General features: G+C 32.3%; 1 protein-coding gene across 1 annotated transcript; it reads right to left on the bottom strand.

The window, feature by feature from the left end:
- Nucleotides 1–7082: 7082 nt before the first annotated feature.
- On the bottom strand, nt 7083–18422 carry LOC134267115 (C-type lectin domain family 10 member A-like). Its single transcript, XM_062749337.1, has 5 exons — nt 18081–18422; nt 16279–16363; nt 15055–15134; nt 8409–8484; nt 7083–7324 (listed from the first exon to the last, which is right to left on the bottom strand). Exons 1-5 carry the CDS (start codon nt 18393–18395, stop codon nt 7101–7103), a joined length of 780 nt encoding a protein of 259 aa, XP_062605321.1. The 5' UTR covers nt 18396–18422; the 3' UTR covers nt 7083–7100.
- Between the last annotated feature and the right edge of the window lie 519 nt (nt 18423–18941).

Here is an 18941-nt window from a genome sequence, read left to right as displayed (position 1 = left end):
AGAGATGGTGAATAAAATAGGATTTATGTGAAATAAATGCATATAATACTCTAGGGATTATCTCAAAGTACGATTTTGTGACCCACGTCCCATGTGAATCAATATCTGAAAGGCTGATTATTTCAAAAGTTAATATTTTCTTAGCATACCTGTAATTAACTTAAATACTTGTACCTGATACAGTGTTTGTCAAATTAAAAATAAGCATAGATAGTAAAAGTTAACGTATAAGGGACTGTTTCAAGATAGGTGTTTTTGATTTTTCGTTATATGCGTGCTTTACTGTATATGATCAAATAGTCAAACACTGATAGATTCATCACGAAAATAGAGTACAGAAAAACAAAAGGCTCATGAGCGACATTGGTCATCTTAGCACACTCGCAGCACAGTTAAGGTTACAAATAGGAGGCGGAGCCTAATTTGTACGGGAAAACTTGACTATGACATCATACACAATATACGTCATACAACATTTCTTTAAAATACCACAAAATGAGTTTATCTGCTAATTTAACCTGTAAGAAATCATCAAACTACATAAAAACTTACTACAGCGTGTTGAATTGTCGTTAGTTAAATCCCACATAACAAGTTATAAACAAGTCACTGATCGCAATACAGTAGTCAATATGACGTCATTTCTTACAATGTGACGTAGTTTGTATGCAGTGAGAGATAGATCAAGTAATATTTTCTCAACAAAATATGCATTCTCTAATTAAATTAAATATTATTTACAAATATTCTATGGGGCAATAACTTGAATTTAATGTCTTCTTCACTATTTTATTAATATATTTTCTGTACATTACGTATTTAATTGACACTGCCGTATATTTGTATGCAAGTACATCGGAGGGTAATGTGGGGGTCTTAATAAATCGATCTAGTGCAAGGGCATACACTCTATGGATCAAAGAAAGCTTTTATATTTCAACTATAGAACTATTAAGGTATCTGAAAAGTGCTGCGATCCTGATGAAATCTTAAAAACAATTTAATTATATCAATATTTCATGCCGCTGACCAGCAAAAAATATAGCATTCGGTCATACAAGTATAATTTTAACTATGAAATCGCAGAATTTAGACAGGATCGCAGCACTTTTTCGAAACTATAATGCGTGTTGAAAATATTTATATACTAAACTTGGAAATTTATCTTGGTTATGCCCTTGCACTAGTGACATTTATATGTAACATCAATACTTCAAGTCAATGTGCTAAAATCGCGTGACTGCCGCATCACGTGACTAGTCTAAATACAAAATATAATCGTCCTCGATATGTAGTTATTAATCATAATTACAATTATCTAATATAAATAATGTACTAAACATAATCGCCATCCCGATTACGAATACATTTTTAAATACAAAATTTAGTTGATATTTCCATTGTGCACCTTAACTGTGCTGCGCTGGCTAGAGAAAAAAAAGCAAAATCACTTCAGTATTGAGAGTTTACATTGGGGGGGGGGGGATGGTGGCTTGAATTTTAAACAACCTGATGATGCTTAATATAACAACTGGCTTTGCTGTTATTGAGCAGATAATTTTTTTTTTAAATTTATTCATTTGACACCCCCTCACACATTATGGCCCAGTCCTACCCCTGGGGCCCCCATTTGAACCAGTACAACTATTACTACCTTAAGATTTTTATGCCCCTGTAAACGAAGTTTGGGGGTTTATAGTTTTTGTCGTGTCCGTCCGTCTGTCAAGCTGTCTCTCTGTCCGCAAAATTTTTAACCTTGCCCATAACTTTTGATTTATTGGAAATATGACTTTCATATTTCATATGTGTATTCCTTGTGACAAGACCTTTCTTAGGGTACCACCACATTTCACCTTTTGACCTTGAAGTTTGACCCACTTTTACATGAAAATTTTAAACTTTTACTTTAGCTATATCTTTTGAATAGTAGACACCAGGACATTTATACTTCATATACATGTAATGTTTGTTGAAAGACCTTTCATTGGATACCAACAATCTTAACTCTTTGACCTTGTCCTTGTAGATTTCCGTACTTGTAAAAAAACTTTAACCTTGACAACAACTTTTGAACAGCAAGAGATAAGGTTTTAATACTTCATATATGTAATCCTTGTGAGAAGACCCTTCAATGGTTACCAAGAACTTTGACCTTTTGACCTTTGAGATTGACCTACTTTAAAAAAGCAAACCTTGACCATAACTTTTAAAGAGTTAGGGTTAGTGCTTTCATACCTTACATATTTGATCATTATGACAAGACCTTTCATTTGATAACAAGAACTTTGCCCCTTTGACTTTGACGTTTGGCCTACTTTTTAAAAAATTGAACGTTGGCCATAACTTCTGAATGGTTAGGACTAGGGCTTTCATGCTCTACATAAGTATTCTATGTGGCAAGACCTTTCATTTGATACTAATTACATTGACCTTGACGATTTTTGTACTTATTAAAAAACTTTAACATTGGCTTTCTTTCAAATTTCACAATTGTTTTCCAGTGAGAATACCCTACTTTTGGTACCATTGAATTAAATTTGCATTTAAGAAAAGCTTAATCTTTGCTATGTTGCCATACAGGCTCATCAGTGTTTCACAAACACATCTTCTTTCTTGGTATTTCTAGGAAAAACTTTGATCCCCTATTGTGTTCCATCTAACCCCCCCCCTCCCTTTCAGCTAAAATATCTATCAATTTGTAATCTGAGAATGTTTGCGCAAAATTTGACAATAATGCACCTGTGTTATTGTACTCTGAGTCTAGGCTACTATAACTGTAAAAGTATAAGAATTTCACACACAGGTAAAATACTTTATTAATAAAGTATTTCACATTTCAGGACAAAATGATGACAGGTATAACAGATTTAACTATGGAGTATCAAACAGAACCATTCGGTATCAAATACATATTTTGATGAAATTTAATATACAAAAATATTTTACTTGTATATGTTTGTTTATAATGATTTCACTCAGTCATTTTAAATAGCTACATGTATTAGCTGTTACCTTATATACAAACTTTGATTTTTTTAAATAGTTTTTTTATGAGATATACATGTGGGGTAAAACTAACCGTAAACTAACTAGAGTTCCTATTTATTTCATCACATCTGTATATCTAAAAAATGATGTACATGCTGTTTACGTGTAGAATAACACTATTAACTTGCAATATTGTTACATATGAAAAGTTTGTAAAAATTTCCCAGCGGCTAATCATATATTCTGGTGCTGTAAAGTTGGAGGTCTTTTGGTTGAGAGAGTAAAGGTTGGAACAGCAGATATTGGCACACTAAAGAACCCTCACTCCTCATTGCTCTCAAGTGTCATTCACTGCATCTTGTGACTTCTCATCAGGGTTAAATAATCTTGTCACATGTGTTAAGCTACAACAATCAATCCATGCCTGCAAGGTGGATTTTTGGAAATGCTGGAAATTCGTGAAAAATTCCTGATGAGGATGGGTGCTCCAATAGATGCAGCAATTTGGACTATCGGCATATTGTTGTTTCTACCTGAAACACACAAAAAAGACTATGTGATATTCAGATAAATAAATAACATTCAATCAGTCAATATCAAGTGTACACATTTTTTTGCATTTTGTTAACAAAGGTAAAATTAAAAAAAAAACAATATGCACCCAGAGGCAACAAAAATTTGAAAAGCTAATTTTTGCTTAAGGGTCACAGTCAAGGTCAAACTAAGGGTCATTTACCTTGGTGTCTTTTGAAAACTTAATTAGTGGAGTATGCATACCAAATATGAAGTCTCTATATGTTAACAGTTATGGCTAAGGTTAAAGTTGACAACAGACAGACAAACAGACAGGACAAAAACAATATACGCCTCTGATCTATCGATTGGGGTGCATAGAAAATATATGAATAAACTGAAAGACTTAAAATAAATATTAATATTCACACCCTAATAAAGCATATGATTAATCAGCATTGTCAGTGTACAAAGAATAGGAGAATGACTTTTACCATTTATCTCCCTTTTGTAAAAGTCATGATCGAAGTTTTCATTTTAAAAGACTTCAAAAACATACCTAAACAAGTCGGTTTTTTTCTTCAACAGCAGGTGTTTCCTCAGTACAAGTATCTCAGTCTGCAGATTTTTTCTGTGGTTGAAAAAAAAATAAAACATTAAATGGGACCGCTCTGGGACTGCTTTGTGTTAGGCTGGGTCTGGTCGGTACTGTAAGATTGAAAATGCCAGGAAATCTAAATTTGAAATGCAAAATAAATTTGAGTATTGTGATCTACATACATGTACATGCATCTTAAATTTGTATAAAATAGTATTATCAGTGTGATTCAGTTTTAAGTTGTTAATTTTTTCAAGCCGCAAGTGCATGTACTGTAAAAGATGATGGCAACTTATTATTATCTTTTTTGGAGGAAACAATTTATATGAATGATACACAACTATTAATTCAACAACTATTTGCATTAAAACAAATGATTCAAGGGTTCAAATACCGTATAATCCCTATTAACCGCCCCGGGTGCTTAGAAAATTGTAAAAAGGGGGCGGTTATTTTGGTACTCTATTTACGATATTTAATGTCATATTCTAACTTCAAAAAATCTTTTGAAAAAATGAATAAAAACAAGGAACCACTAAAATAATGTCTAACTTTACTTAAACTCAGGATAATCCACCCAAATTATGCAAAATTATTCATTTTCCACTGAAAAATTGGATGATAGATAAGTTTAATTTTCACTTTCTTCAATATTTTGATACGATTCTTGTTGATTTTAATCACTTTACAGGGGGGCCTTTATTTCCTGACAATTGAAAAAGACCTAAGGGGGGCGCTTATAGAGGCAGGGGCGGTTAATATGGATTATACGGTATATGACGTATAAGATAGCATACTGCCATACTTGATTCTAATGATTACATGTTGGTAACACAGGGGAATTACCAACAACACACATGTAAAATCTTTTAAGAAGTTTGCTAGTTTAATTTCATTGCTACATGTATATAAGAAAATTTTATCAATGATTGAATGAAGCTAGCACAAAATACATATATTATGTAAAAATAAAGTGATCAGCCTGTTTCAACATTGCTGGTACTTTCCACCCCACTTTGGGAATGGGACCCAGGCCCTTAACATTGGGAATTTTACGACTTTTTACAACTTTTTGGGAAATTTTAAAGTAAGATGTATTTCAATAAATTAACACTTATGATAGGTAAAATTGATTTTTTACTTTATTAGAACTTTACTTCAGAAAAGAGATCTATTATGATAAAGTTTAGCCAAGTCTCCAAAAATTATGCTCATTTCATTAAGAGTTCAAACCTAACCAGGTTTGTTTTACATAAATTTCTCAACACAGGCTGCTCATTTTTGGGAAAAATGGAGTGATTTTGCAATTGGGAATGGGTCCCATATTCGGCCCTACACGGGAATAGTGGAAAATCCCTGTTGAGAATTAAGTATGCTTATAAATTAACTCGGCTACTCTAATAAGGTAATTTGCTTAACATTTACAACCTATTGCAACTGCATCCAAAATCTTTAACATTTTTACATAGACTTAAAGATGCATTAAAAGAAATATAATAATAAAACATAATGAATAAATGCAACATTTAGCCTAAAACAAAAAATCTAAATATGGTTACCTGTTCCAAATAAAATACTGAATAGTGTTGATATCACATCAGAAATTTCAAGCTTTGGCATCTGTTAGGTCCTTGCATTCGGGGCTCTTGTTTTCTCCTTCATTTACAAACTTTTATGTTAATTTAGCATCATGCATGTTTAGTTCATCTTTAGGACGAAAAGGCAACGTAACAGACATTATTCAGAAAAAGATCTTTCCTTACACATCATCTCCATCAGAAACATCAACTTGAACTTAACCTCTCGGGCCACGGTCCAGAATCCGCTCTAAAATCGTATCGATAATTGGAGACAGGGGGTCGTACATTTGGCCCTAGTTTATGACGATGTTTTTACTTGCTGCACTTCATTTTTTAATTGAAAACGAAGCTTCAAATGAACAAAGCCAGCCTAACCGGCGAGTCAGGAAAGTCATCAACATCACAACACGTTTTTGTTTACTCGCCATGCGCTTATGGCTAATGTCGTAAAATAATCATTTACTTATAGAATCAACAAATGAATGTGAATCGAATTGTGTAAAATATTTTTGAATTGGTAGTAAACGTTTGAAACTCTTTGTTAACATTAAAGAATGTATATCCATCATCTTTTGCAATACCTAATTACGTCAATCTGATTCAAGGCAGATGCGCGACTTCCTGCGCAGTGGCGCGAAATTTCGAATTAGGTCTGTCGTCCTTAATGAGGGCACTTTTATCGGGCTAAAATGTATAGGGAGAGTATTTTTGAGAACCTCATGATGGAATGTTTTTTTATATTTAAGTGTTGTTTAGTTTGTTTTAAGGTTACAAAACGTGTAGATTTAAAAGTATATTATACAACTTAACACAAACACATGGAATGAAGTTTCACACATAAAAAATATTTTGCTTATTTTAAAAAGTCTGCGGACTTTTCAAACAATCCTCGTTCATGTACATAGAAAATCAGAACTTCATTAGAAACTAGAGGTACTGTGAGCAATGGACTCACTAAATGATACCCACCCCCCCCCCCCCTGCCTCCCATATGTGTATAAATGGCAGTGTCCATGTTTTGCCATGGGAAACCCAAAATATGTCGGATCAAAAAGTAAAATAGGAGGTGCACAATGGCAATATGAAATAAAATTTCTGTGAAAGTTTCATCAAAGTTCATTCAGTGGTATAAGAGGAGTTGCGGATAAGAGATGGGTACCCCAAAGCGTAACAGACGGACGGACGGACGGACGGAATTAACGATTACTATATACCCTCCCGCTTTTCAAGCGGGGGTAATAAAAATAGGATTTTCTTTTGTCTCATGATCTAAAATAATATCTATTTTTAATTCAAAAAGTATGATAAATATAGTATCAGGTATGTTCTTTAGAAATAAAACATCTTCCTTAAATCAGAAATGCTATTTAATGCTTCTTAGTTACATATGTACATGCACAACATTTATTGAAAAAAACTTACTATTTAATCATTTTTTCACAAATATAGTAAAAAGAAGAGTCACATTTGTTGTCATTCCACAGACCATCAGAAAGTATTTCGAGGCAATTTTCACCTGTACCCCCGTTATTAGGTTCATCTTCCAGCCAGTTTGTGTAATTCAATGTTGTGTTAGAATGCACCCAGATGAACGTGCCCTCGGACTCTTCATCTGTTCCCCCCATCCACCATCTATCGCCGGAGGCTTAAATTTTATAATATATGGAGTTAAATGTGTGTGATTCGTTGAGAAATAAAGAAAATAGTTAAATATTTTAATATTCGGAAAATTATTGAATATACATTTAGGAAATGGTTGAACAAAGGTATGTTTTGAAATTTTTAATACTACTAGTAGTCCAGCGCATAACTCTTTTTAACTTATTGAAAAAAAATGGTTCACATTCATTCCGTTACTGTTTTCCCCTAATCCTAGATCTGTTGGTTTCTTAAATGAGCCCGAGAATCAAAAATGTTATTACACTGTAAATAGAGTAAACACCCTGCCAAAACATTCCGAAATACGGAAATAACATTCTGCAAAATCTATAATATATATTGTGTGAAAAAATGATAATTATCAAGGTATTCCCAGCCTCCCATGAGTCTCCTACAGGGCGCAGTGGTTAAAATTTTATTCGCGAGCCAGCTAAGGAGTTTATCTTTACGTCGAGTTTTTGAATCCCACTGTGGGACGTGGAGAAAAAGTCCATCGAATGAAATATATCATCAATCAATTTAAGTTGGTACACTGCACTCAAGAAATGTAAATTTTCATTTCTTATTTTTCTTTATCTACTTTCTCTTATAAATTTATTATTTCTTAGTTTAAATTACTTGATTTAAGAATACTCAAATTGACTAATTCAAAATGTACTCAGTCCGACCAATGTTCAAATTGCCTGCTATATATAATTAGATAACATTGACATATATACGAGGGTTGTCCCAAAAAGTCGTAGACAATGTTCATAATTTTTTAACCATGCCACCAATACACAAATTGACTAATTCAAGATATACTCAGTCTGACCAATGTTTAAATTGCCTGCTATATATTATTTGATAACATCGACATATATCCGTCCGTGTTATGTTGAATTTTTTTGAAATCATAGTAGCTTTTCATTTTTGTGCCAAAACTAAAGTAGGTTTTTAAATTATAAAAATATCTGATAATCCTTCTACATTTTGTCGTAAAATCCATAAGTGGACTTTTTTTCAGTCCTTAAATTACAGAAAGAAAACACAAAAAACTCAAATTACAGAAAGAAAACACAAAAACGTACCTTTGTTTTGAATCAAGATTTGTTCAGCTTCACTCTCTATTTCAAGAAGATGTGCTTCCATCCAAATGCAGCTAGCCTAAGGGAATAAAATAAAAGACACACATATTTACTAGAGAGTTTATACAGAATTCTGATTTCCGAGAAAATTGTTGAATTGATATACATTATTTCAAAGAACTATATAGGGTTTTCTATAATAGTTTGGCCCCCGTTTTTGGTACAATTTAAACGCCAATAAACCTCATTGAAATTGATATTTTTTGAAAGATTAAAATTTATACTTTTCTTTTATGGTTAAATTGATATGTTGATTTAAGTAATATGCAGAGAATTGAAGGTTTAAAGTGACTTAGTTTACAAGAAAACGCCTAAAAGTGGCATTTTTAGCATCGTTATCGGCGATTTTAGGTATGTGCGACGCCTTGAACAAGAAAGATATTTACACACGTAAAAGATATTTTCAAAGAAAGTCTTCATTCAAAAAATTAATCTTGTTCATAAAGTCGCACACACTTAAAAAATTAAAAAACCTTGAGAAAAATAGCACTTTCTGACTCGCGTGACGTCACAAGCATGTACGGAGAATGACGACGACGTTGTTGACATGTGTTGAATTTTTTTATTTCGAAGGGATTCTATCGATTGCTTCATGTATATTTACATGTATTTTTTCCAACGTAAAGTTCTAGACATATCTGTTTTTAAACATATTTGTGATTAAAGAGTATATATATATATATATATTCGGTACATTTGTGTATCAACATTGATCTGTTGATGTGTGAATGTACGGGTGTGGATCTCAAGGAACACGATGATCGAGTTTGACCTTCGAATCTCTCGAACTTCGTCTACTGTACATTAAATCAGTTCATAGAAGAAATATATACACAGTATACATTTTATAAAATTATTTGATCATGTTAAAATACGTTCATTGTGTGTGCATATTTCTATATCTACTTTATACGTTGTCATTTCTTCCCGTATCGTTCATTGTTTACCTGTTTACAAGGCAACAAATGTACGGCCACCCAGACGAGTAAAAAATTCAACGTTATTCTTAGAAGTTCGGGGCATTAGTAATTTCAATAAAACCAACTAAAATAATTTTTTTTCTATAAATGTTGAGTACAACTAGACAATAAAAATAATATTAATATTTCTATGATTTAATTTTATTGCATAATTTATATGTACAAAATAAATATAATAAATAGGCCTAATAAAGATAAATAAAGATAAATAAAAATAATAGTAAGAAAGTTTTGAATCAACATTTTATTTATATAGTCTCGGTGCTACAAAGCAATAAAAATGCATCACATTTTTAATTCTAATAATTCATTAATTTAATTTCTGAATTTTTAGGGTTAATTTGTTATTATAAAAATTATCATAGTGTGAATTATTAAATTACATAGGCTTATACTTAGTTGTATTACGAAAGACCCGTTATACATGTACATATACATGTAGTCATATACCCTTTCTCTAAACAATTTTTTACTGATTACTGAAGTAGCACTCAACATGATACTGATTTTTTTTTACCTCAACTGTTTTATTTTTATTTTTTAAAAAATATTATACTAATTAATTTCTTTTTATTTTAATTAACTAGTTAAAACATTGTGATTTCTTTTCCGGACTCTACAGATAGGAAGTTTTAAAATACATTTTTTTTGAGTGTTGAGAAAGTGGCGTGTGTCATTGCTACCTTCGTAGTTTTTAATACAGTCAAGGTTGTTACCCGTGTAGTTGTATTTCTTGTCAGAAAAATATCAAAAAAGTACACTGTACCAGTTGAAATTAATTTTTTATCGAAGAGGCAAAAGACTAGAAAATGATTGATTACTCGGAGATGAAGGGCAACAGCTTCTAACCTAAACTCGGCACTTAGGGCAATTGACCAGCGAGAGATCTTTTTCGTGCCATCTCCTACTACACACGGGACCTCGGTTTATACGAAGTCAAAGGAAAGACCGGTCTCCACATCCCTTGGTGGGATTCGATTCCGCAACATAAGGATTGACTCCTTATACTTCCCGACTCTATAGAAAGATACTCTAACTACTGCGCCACGCGGGCGACACTTTGGCTATAGAATCATAAATTTAAAATTCATAAATATAAAAAAAAAATACAAGTACACTTTGGCTATAGAATCATAAATTAAAAATTCATAAAATTAATATAAAAAAAAAATACAAGTTTATATGTTGTTTCACTACTTATTTCTGCACTTCAAATATGATCATGCTAAGCGAAATTCTAATGTTCATATTGCAAAATTATGCTGAATGATACAGATGTTTTTTTTTTATGAATTCCTCCGTAAAATGATAAATGATAAAATCCAATTAATAGCATTTTTCATATTTTCATCTGCCAGTGATTTGAATTTTATAAATGATTATGGTATAACAATTTTTGACAAGACTTTAAATTAGAGATTTAATCAAATCACAAATCATAATGTATACATGTACTAGAATTTATTATTTTTCCTTATTGTTCCAACTATCTGATTGGTTCAAACTGGATCACATGATCAAGTATAAAAAGTGTTACGAACTGGATGTTTCTATTCAAAAAAATTATAAACCTGTTGTTTCTAAAATTGGAAACGTTAACAATAGTGCTGACGTCACAATAGTCTTTATAGACTGGATGTTTCTAAAAACAGATACAGCAGCTGGTTTTCATTACTGTAACGTCATAATTCAATGACATAACAATGCCTTGTATGAGAAGGTACTGCGTATTATAAAGAAAGATTTTAAGACATTTCTTATTAACTAATAAAAAATAATAAAACAATCAGGGGCGTAGCTAGGGTACATTTGATGTGGACGCCTGGAAAGGCTGGGGGTTTGGGGGCCGCCTTAAGGCCCCAATGGGTCCAGGGGGCGAAGCCGGTGAATTTTCGATGTTCATGTTTGACCCTTCTGATCTAGCATTTTTCTTATCTTTAACGGTTTGTTACGCAGCCAAATTTAGTTAAGGTCCGTTCTTCCCTCGTACAAAATGCGGACAGTAACTCAAAAATGAGAAAAGATCTGTCCAAAAGCGAACCAACTAAACAATTTTAGAACGTTAATGCTCGACAAAATACGTACGGTAAAATGCGATAGTTGGTTAGAGTGGTTGTGACTGGTTTAGACAGACCACGAAATATACTACTGGTTTTAGGGTAGTCTTACGGATGTCAATACTCGACAGCCCTTACTATTATTTGTTTTAAGGTTAAACTTAATTTTACCTATTTTTCGATTATTGATGTTCAATATAAAGTTATATAATGCGAATTATCGCATGAATCCGATATAAGGTTAACATTGATGGGGGGGGGGGGGGGGGGTATCGTTACAGAAGTTAAGCATTGCGGTTGGAAGGTAATTTCCATTAATAGAAATTGAAATTTTTGGCATTATATAAATTTATCGATTGTTTTAAGGGAATTGACTAGGGTTTTATTGTGTGACATCTACAATAGTGAAACTCTTTAAGAATGTAATTCGTCGAAAAAAAAAAATCAACAATTTTCGATAGTAAACCAAAATCCAGGAAAATCTTTTGATGTCAGTAAGGTGTATATTATCGTATTTTCCCTTAAAACTGATTCTGTTGATTTTCATTTATTTTTTTAATCGTTAATTCTAAATTGTTTCTTAATATTTTTTTTTATTTCTGAAATCATAATTTACTTATATTTTGCAAAAATGATGAGTACGCTTTACAATATTACGCCTGTCTCACTTTCCTCTCCTTTTTTTTTTTCTTTTCCTTTTTTCTTTTCTTTTCTTTTCTTTCTTTTTTTTTTTTTTTTTGAAAATGATGTGGACGTTTGTGCGTACAAACGTACGCCTGGCTACGCGCCTGACAATTGTAGCCTTTTGATTCGGTACAATCCCTCGATATATAGACCTTAGAGAAAGCATATCGACCTCGCACTTCGTGCTCGGTCGATATGCTTTCTCTAAGGTCTATATATCGAGGGATTGACCTCATCAAAAGGCTATAATTGTATAATAAACTTCTAATTTTTCTAAGTTACAAGGTTATTATCGGAAAGGACTGCATTAACGGACAGACTTATTGTAAGAGAGAAAAGTTGATTCCTGTCAACAACTACGTCCCTCAATACCAAGTTTTTGTTAAAATGTTAAATATTTATGCGCCTGAATTTATTTGGGACGTATATTAGTTTTGTCCTGTCTGTCTGTTTGTGTGTTTAGCTGTTTGTCTGTCTGTTTTTTTCTGTTTGTCTGTCTGTTGTCAGCTTTAACCTTCGCCATAACTTTTGAACCGTTCGAGAGATAGATACTTCATATTTAGAATGCATACTCCATTAATTAAACACTTTCAACTGACACCAAGGTCAATGACCTTGTGACCTTGACTGTGACCTATATGCTAAAAATAGATTTTTCGAATTTTCACTCTAACTTTTGAACCATAGGACTTAGAGACTTTATATTTTGTATACATACTTCACTAGTTAAGTGTTTTCAAATGACACTAAGGTCAAAGACCTTGTGAACTTGACTGTAACATATATGCTAAAAATAGCTTTTTCGATTTTTGTTGCCGCCGGGCGCATACATGTGGTGTTTAAAAACATATCTTGTTTTCTTTTTTCCTAAAAATATATAGTTAACCCCCCCCCCAAAAAAAAAAAAAAAAAAAAACGAAAAAAATTGTATAAAAAAATTAACGATTGCTTTTGTTTGGTAAATAATAACAAAAACTGGTCTAAGGGAATAAGTTTGTACAAAATGGTTGCCTTGGCAACGGAATTGCCTATAAATTTGATATAGTTCTAAGTAAAAAAATCATCTTAAGGTATCCAAAATATAGATATAAACATTTGGGGAATATTTAATAGATGCTACCAAAATTACAGATTTCTTAATTGTCAATAAAGCCGTTATTTCAGATATAAAGGAATAAGTTTGAATACAGTTTCCATGGTAACGGAATACCTATTAAATTTAAAATATATTTTCTTAGTAAAATAGTCACTTTGACATATCCCAAAGTATACATCCTATCATTAACTTTAGACAATATAGTTGGTATAAAATTAAAGATAGGTTAAATAAAAATAGATGGCATTAGATGCCAGATTTAGAGGTCTGAAGGTGTGTGATTTTGACGACGGTTTCCATGGCAACGGTACGCCAGATCAAATTTAATTATATATTTTTAGTAACATCCTTGCCTTATTCCTCTCCATAGTAAAGATAAACATTTTCTGAGTGGGGGCCTTAAATGGCCCTTACCCTATATACTTCTTTAGATTATTTGCATTTTGTGTATATCATGCTTTCAAGTTTGCAATTTGATATTTGACCTCAAAAACAACAATCGTACAATTACATTAAATCTTACCAATTTTTTGTAATTGACTTAAATAAAATCACAGCCGGATAAGGTCCCTACAATAAAATGAATAAATATTTCCTGTGTAATTAAATGACACCATATTCAAGTGTCATCTTGTGAAATTGTGATTTGTCAATTTGATTTATATACCTCTTTTATTATATTTATTGCATAGAACTTTAAACTGTTTAAGTGCACAAGAGAAATTCAGAAAATTTGGCACCATTACTTGATTGATTGTTTGTATACTGTTTAACGTCCCTCTCCAGAATATTTCACTGATATTAAGACGTCACCATTGCCGGTGAAGGGCTGCAAATTTAGGCCTATGCTCGGCACTTACGGCCTTTGAGCAGGGAGGAATCTTTATCGTGTCACACCTGCTGTGACACTTGGCCTCGGTTTATACGGTCTAATCCGAAGGGCAGCCCCATTTAGTCGCCTTTAACGACAAGCAAGTGGGTACTGAGGACCTATTCTAACCCGGATTCCCACGGAAGCCATTACTTGAAAATTTTCTCGTTGAAACACACTTTTTCTGTACCTTATGTAATTTAATCAAAGAAAAGAATCATTTTTGTCTTATGAAATGCACCATTTTGACTGGGTTCGATTCTCGAGCGCAGCGCCGTGTCAAATCTAAGACGTAAACGTTGGTAGTGACTGTTCCTTCCCCAAGCGTTAGGCAATAGAAGTAAAAGTCACAGGTCTTTCGAATATGATCTTGAAATATACGTCTTATGTCACGGTAAGCATAAAGAGCCCCCACTGCTCATTGGCCCTGAGTGCCGAGTGTAGGTCTAGTATATGGGTGAAAAATTCTCGAGTACTTTGTAGAGTGCTCGCTCCATGATCAGAAATAAGTGGGTTCAAGCATCGGCTGCGACAAACCTAAGTTTATGAATAACTGTAGCAAATGAAACGTTGCCAAACGCTTGGTACTTTGAAGTTGGTGGTCTATAGGTTGAGACCGTAACCCTTGTCACTGCAGGCTTTGGCATGATGAATATCTTCCTTTCCAATGATCAGAGTTCCAAAATATAAGTTCTCACTTTAAAGCCCTTCACAGCCTTCACAGGCATATGATTAAGTATGATTACTGTAGTAGTTTTTAAAAAATCGTAAAAAGACATGGCACTTAATAGATTGAATAAATGTATTTTTATTATAAACTAAAAAAGAGCTCTTAACTTATTTGTGAGTTTTAGATATCCAGCGGATGATCACAAATCTCCTGCCATCTTAAAAGACATACCTTGGCAGCCTGCCACTTAATAGGACTGTTTACAAAACAATATTTCTTCTCCCCGATTATCTGCCATCCTGTAGGGCATTCTGCAATATACTAGCTTAATGGAACATTGGAATGGAATACATAGAAGGTTATTTACAGAACTTTATCTCACATGCAAAGAGAAGATAATTGTTTATATTGTTGTTATATTGTTGTTAATTGGGTTAATATTGTTGACATTTCTATTCTATTTTGTTCCATACCACATAGGATACTACAAGTGAATAAAAATTCTTCCAATTTCATTTCCAGGTCATTCATTAAACATTCATACAGTACTCTATGCACAGACATTTCTTTATAAATATTTTGGCAAAAAAAAAAAAACTGAAATATTGCAGAGAATGCCATTTAAAAGAATGTCTCTAACTCTATATATTGTAATTATTCTTCAACAAAAATATTCATTATTGTTTATATCACCTTTAATAATATTTTTGGTCCTTTCACTTTAAATGATTTTACATAAAGAATTAAAAATGTATGTTTTGACACATATTTTCAAATGCAATTGACGTATAATTCTTTACTTATACATTGAATTTGTTAACATGAGATGGGAAGGTATTATATAAGTGCAATTGATCTGCAACATTTTGTTTTAGTACTGCATACGTGTATATTTCTTATTCATTTAATCACGTCAAGCAAGACATTTTAATATTTGATCAAGAATTATTAATCAAACTTAGTTTTACTGAGAAAATTTTACTTTCAGTCGAAATAATTTAATTTCACTTGTATCAAGCTATTTCATTGGCTGAATCATTCAGAGGAACATATAATATTTTGGATATCATAACTTGCCTACGTCACAATGAGTTACGTCAAAATCGTATTACTCCGCTTGACGTTACTTTTAAAATAATGCTCAATTTGAAGCCTTATTCGGGAGGAAAAATTATCATTGTCTATACTGAAATTAAATTATAAGGAATGAAGCTAATTTCAACTTATGTTATACGATATATCAAAACTTGGGGCAGTTTACGCTTTTTTATAAACCGCGAAGCGCAGCGTAAACTGCCCAAAGTTATGTTATATCGTATAACATAAGTTGAAATGAGCTTCATTCCTTAAATAATCAATCAACTTAAAAAAAATATATGATTTCGTTCTCCAAGAAGCTTTGCAATGTTTTAAAGGATGTCTTTTTCACCTGTAAACCATTTGTTTATTACTTACTGCCATTTACGCAGAATGGTTTTCCGCTACTCAGAGGCACGCATTCCTCTTTACACGATGTTGCCTTACAAGATCCAGTCAGCTCCTGTGAAAAAGGTAAACCCATTGGTCTTAGCTTCTGTACTTTCCTACGCCTATTTAAGATCATGAATTAATTTGAATTTTATGAAAATCTTCTATTTATTGCATAAAAAGAACGCTATAAAAGAAACCAAAACTTTTACGACTTGTAAAATGGAAAATTCAACTTTAATTTTATGGATACTTGAACAAAGCGTGACTGTGCTGTTCTATAAAGTTTTTTTTCTAAATAGCGTTTTGTGCAAAGATAAAAATTTTAACTTTGAATGTATGGAGAAAAATCAATCAACTCAATCTAAAAAGCATAAACATTACGACAATTTTGTGCGGCTTTGTGATTCTTGTAAAAAATTGTTTGAATTGATTTCTATATAACATGAATCATTTATTGTAAACTGGCTCTTTCCCCTTTCCTTATTACAATTTAAGTCAAAGATTCTTGCTTAGTTACAACAAAAAATCAGAGCCTGCTTATATGTATACATGTTATACTGTAAACCAACTTTTATTCGCGACGACTTTATTTCGCGATCTTCTAGGATTCAACTAGTTCGCGACGATTAATTTTCGCGATCAAGCCTTTTTTGATCTGTTGTTTATAGACATTGAGACTTTTCGGACTAGTTCGCGGCGAGAAATATTCGCAATGACGAGGCTCTCGCGAACTTCTTGAAAATATCTCGCACGCGAATAAAATGTGGTTTACAGTACTTTAGGGCAAAAATTAAATTGTCGGAATATTCCTACTTTCAGCATCGATTCCCATTGTGACCCATGATACGTCAAGTGAAGTGATCATGATCTTGACCTCTTGCTTGAATCTGGAGAAAATTTTTAAATATTTCAAAGAGGAGTGTGATCCCCCCCCCCAAAAAAAAGTTGTCCCCTGACTTTTTTAAAAATAATATCCGACACAATTAGTCCCGTGAACAACTTAAATCCTTCACTAAAGGATGCCGTGTGACAAATTATGTTGTAGTTACCCACTTGCTTTTCATTAAGTTGAAATTGGGTAAAAGAGACACACAGCTGAGAGAAGTTATAGATCATGTGGCCACGAAAGCTCAAGTTCACCCAAGATTAAGTAAGGTTGAGAAGTATTTCAAATCAGACAAGTAAACAAATAAATGACATTTAAGGTTCTTTTATACTGATGTCTGTATTTCAATTGACTTATATTAAGAAATCTGTACATGTTATACATATACGTGATGTGCCAAATGTTTGAACATCGAACCAAGTAAGTCAAGGCATAAATACAAAACCTAGCCGAAAAATAAGACTGCAATGTAAACAAAAATCCTTAAGATTTGTGTAACATTAGAAACGCACATTATGTTTATGTTAAGTGTATTGTAAAATACTCATGCACGAATACTTAAATAATGGTACATTTTGTCATTTTCTGAGCAGATAAACATCAATATAATATCTTCCAAGAATTTCCGAGGCGTGTTCAAATTACAATGAAAAGATACAAAGTGCTTTTTTAGTGACCAAAAGGAATAAAAAATAAAACATAGATGTAGTTTTAGTTAGGTATTTTAATAATGTTTGTTACCTAATCTACATCCTTATTGATTAACTTTGTTAAAAAGCTGATATTTTAGCACAAGGATATATGGCTGAGACTGTTTCTGACATTTTCATCTTTCGTCTTTAATTCAACGGAAAATAAAACACAGTCTTCAGTGTTATAGAAACGTTGAGGCATTACTAACCTGTGGTTGATCTTCCATTTCAATGTAGTCACACTCTGAGTCCAGAACTAAAGACGTTCCCGATTCTCCGTATTTTGCTGCTATCAATTCACAATGGAGCTGTTTCTTTCGATAGTTCACAGACTTGCACTGGTGATTCTGTAAACATTTTCGAATGCACTGTTTCTGTCCAATGAGGGTTAAAACATTCATGACTTTGCTAGAAGTCATACATTTGCCCGAAGCAGTCACTTTTATGTTGGATACATTTTGAATTTCTCCTGATACAGTATAATGTACTGTAGAAATAAATATGAGAAGTTTTAGTCCAAACATTGTCAATTTGTTAACAAGGATAAAACCAAGGTTATGACTATTTCAGAATGTTCCTATTGTCGCAAGTGAATGTTTGAATAGATGTTAAATATAATTGAACATCAGATTAAATAACAAAATAACATAGTTGCAAGCATGCGCAACAAATTTCATCGAGTAAGTGCATATACAAAGCTATTTATAATGTTGAGTAAAATGGTGTAAATGTTAAATATCGAACTAATATTGTCTGACAAATAATAAATAATTAAGCATTGAAAAGAAATTATAATGTAAGATAACGAATCTTTCAAAAGCATGCTTTTAAATTAGATCATGAATCATGCATTTATAAATAAAGTTAAAAATGAAAACATGGATAACATTGGATATAAAAATACGTTCCAATTACTTTACTTAATTACATATTTAAAATAAATAAAGGCTTTTTGCATATGCGATATGTCTGACGTCATAATACCTGAATCATTCCTGTAGAGCTGATTTGCTGGGCTGATACGGATCAATATCACACTCCTAGTAATTTTAACTTCAAAACCAGTAATT

Source organism: Saccostrea cucullata, unplaced genomic scaffold (genome assembly GCF_032062105.1).
Source record: "Saccostrea cucullata isolate Sc308-1 unplaced genomic scaffold, CSIRO_AGI_Scuc_v1 ctg8440, whole genome shotgun sequence".
Classification (NCBI taxonomy): Eukaryota; Metazoa; Mollusca; class Bivalvia; order Ostreida; family Ostreidae; genus Saccostrea; species Saccostrea cuccullata.
Note: the sequence above shows the minus strand (reverse complement) of the source record. Positions and strands in the feature narration are given on the sequence as shown.

Bases quoted from the DNA above. Each gene is read 5' to 3' on its own strand.
- LOC134267115 (XM_062749337.1), bottom strand. From the start codon at position 18,395: ATGTTTGGACTAAAACTTCTCATATTTATTTCTACAGTACATTATACT. The intron at 15,135-16,278 runs GTAAGTAATAAA...AGTATATTGCAG, and splicing joins ACCATTCTGCGTAAATGGCA to AATGCCCTACAGGATGGCAG. The intron at 7,325-8,408 runs GTACGTTTTTGT...ATAAAATTTAAG, and splicing joins AATCTTGATTCAAAACAAAG to CCTCCGGCGATAGATGGTGG.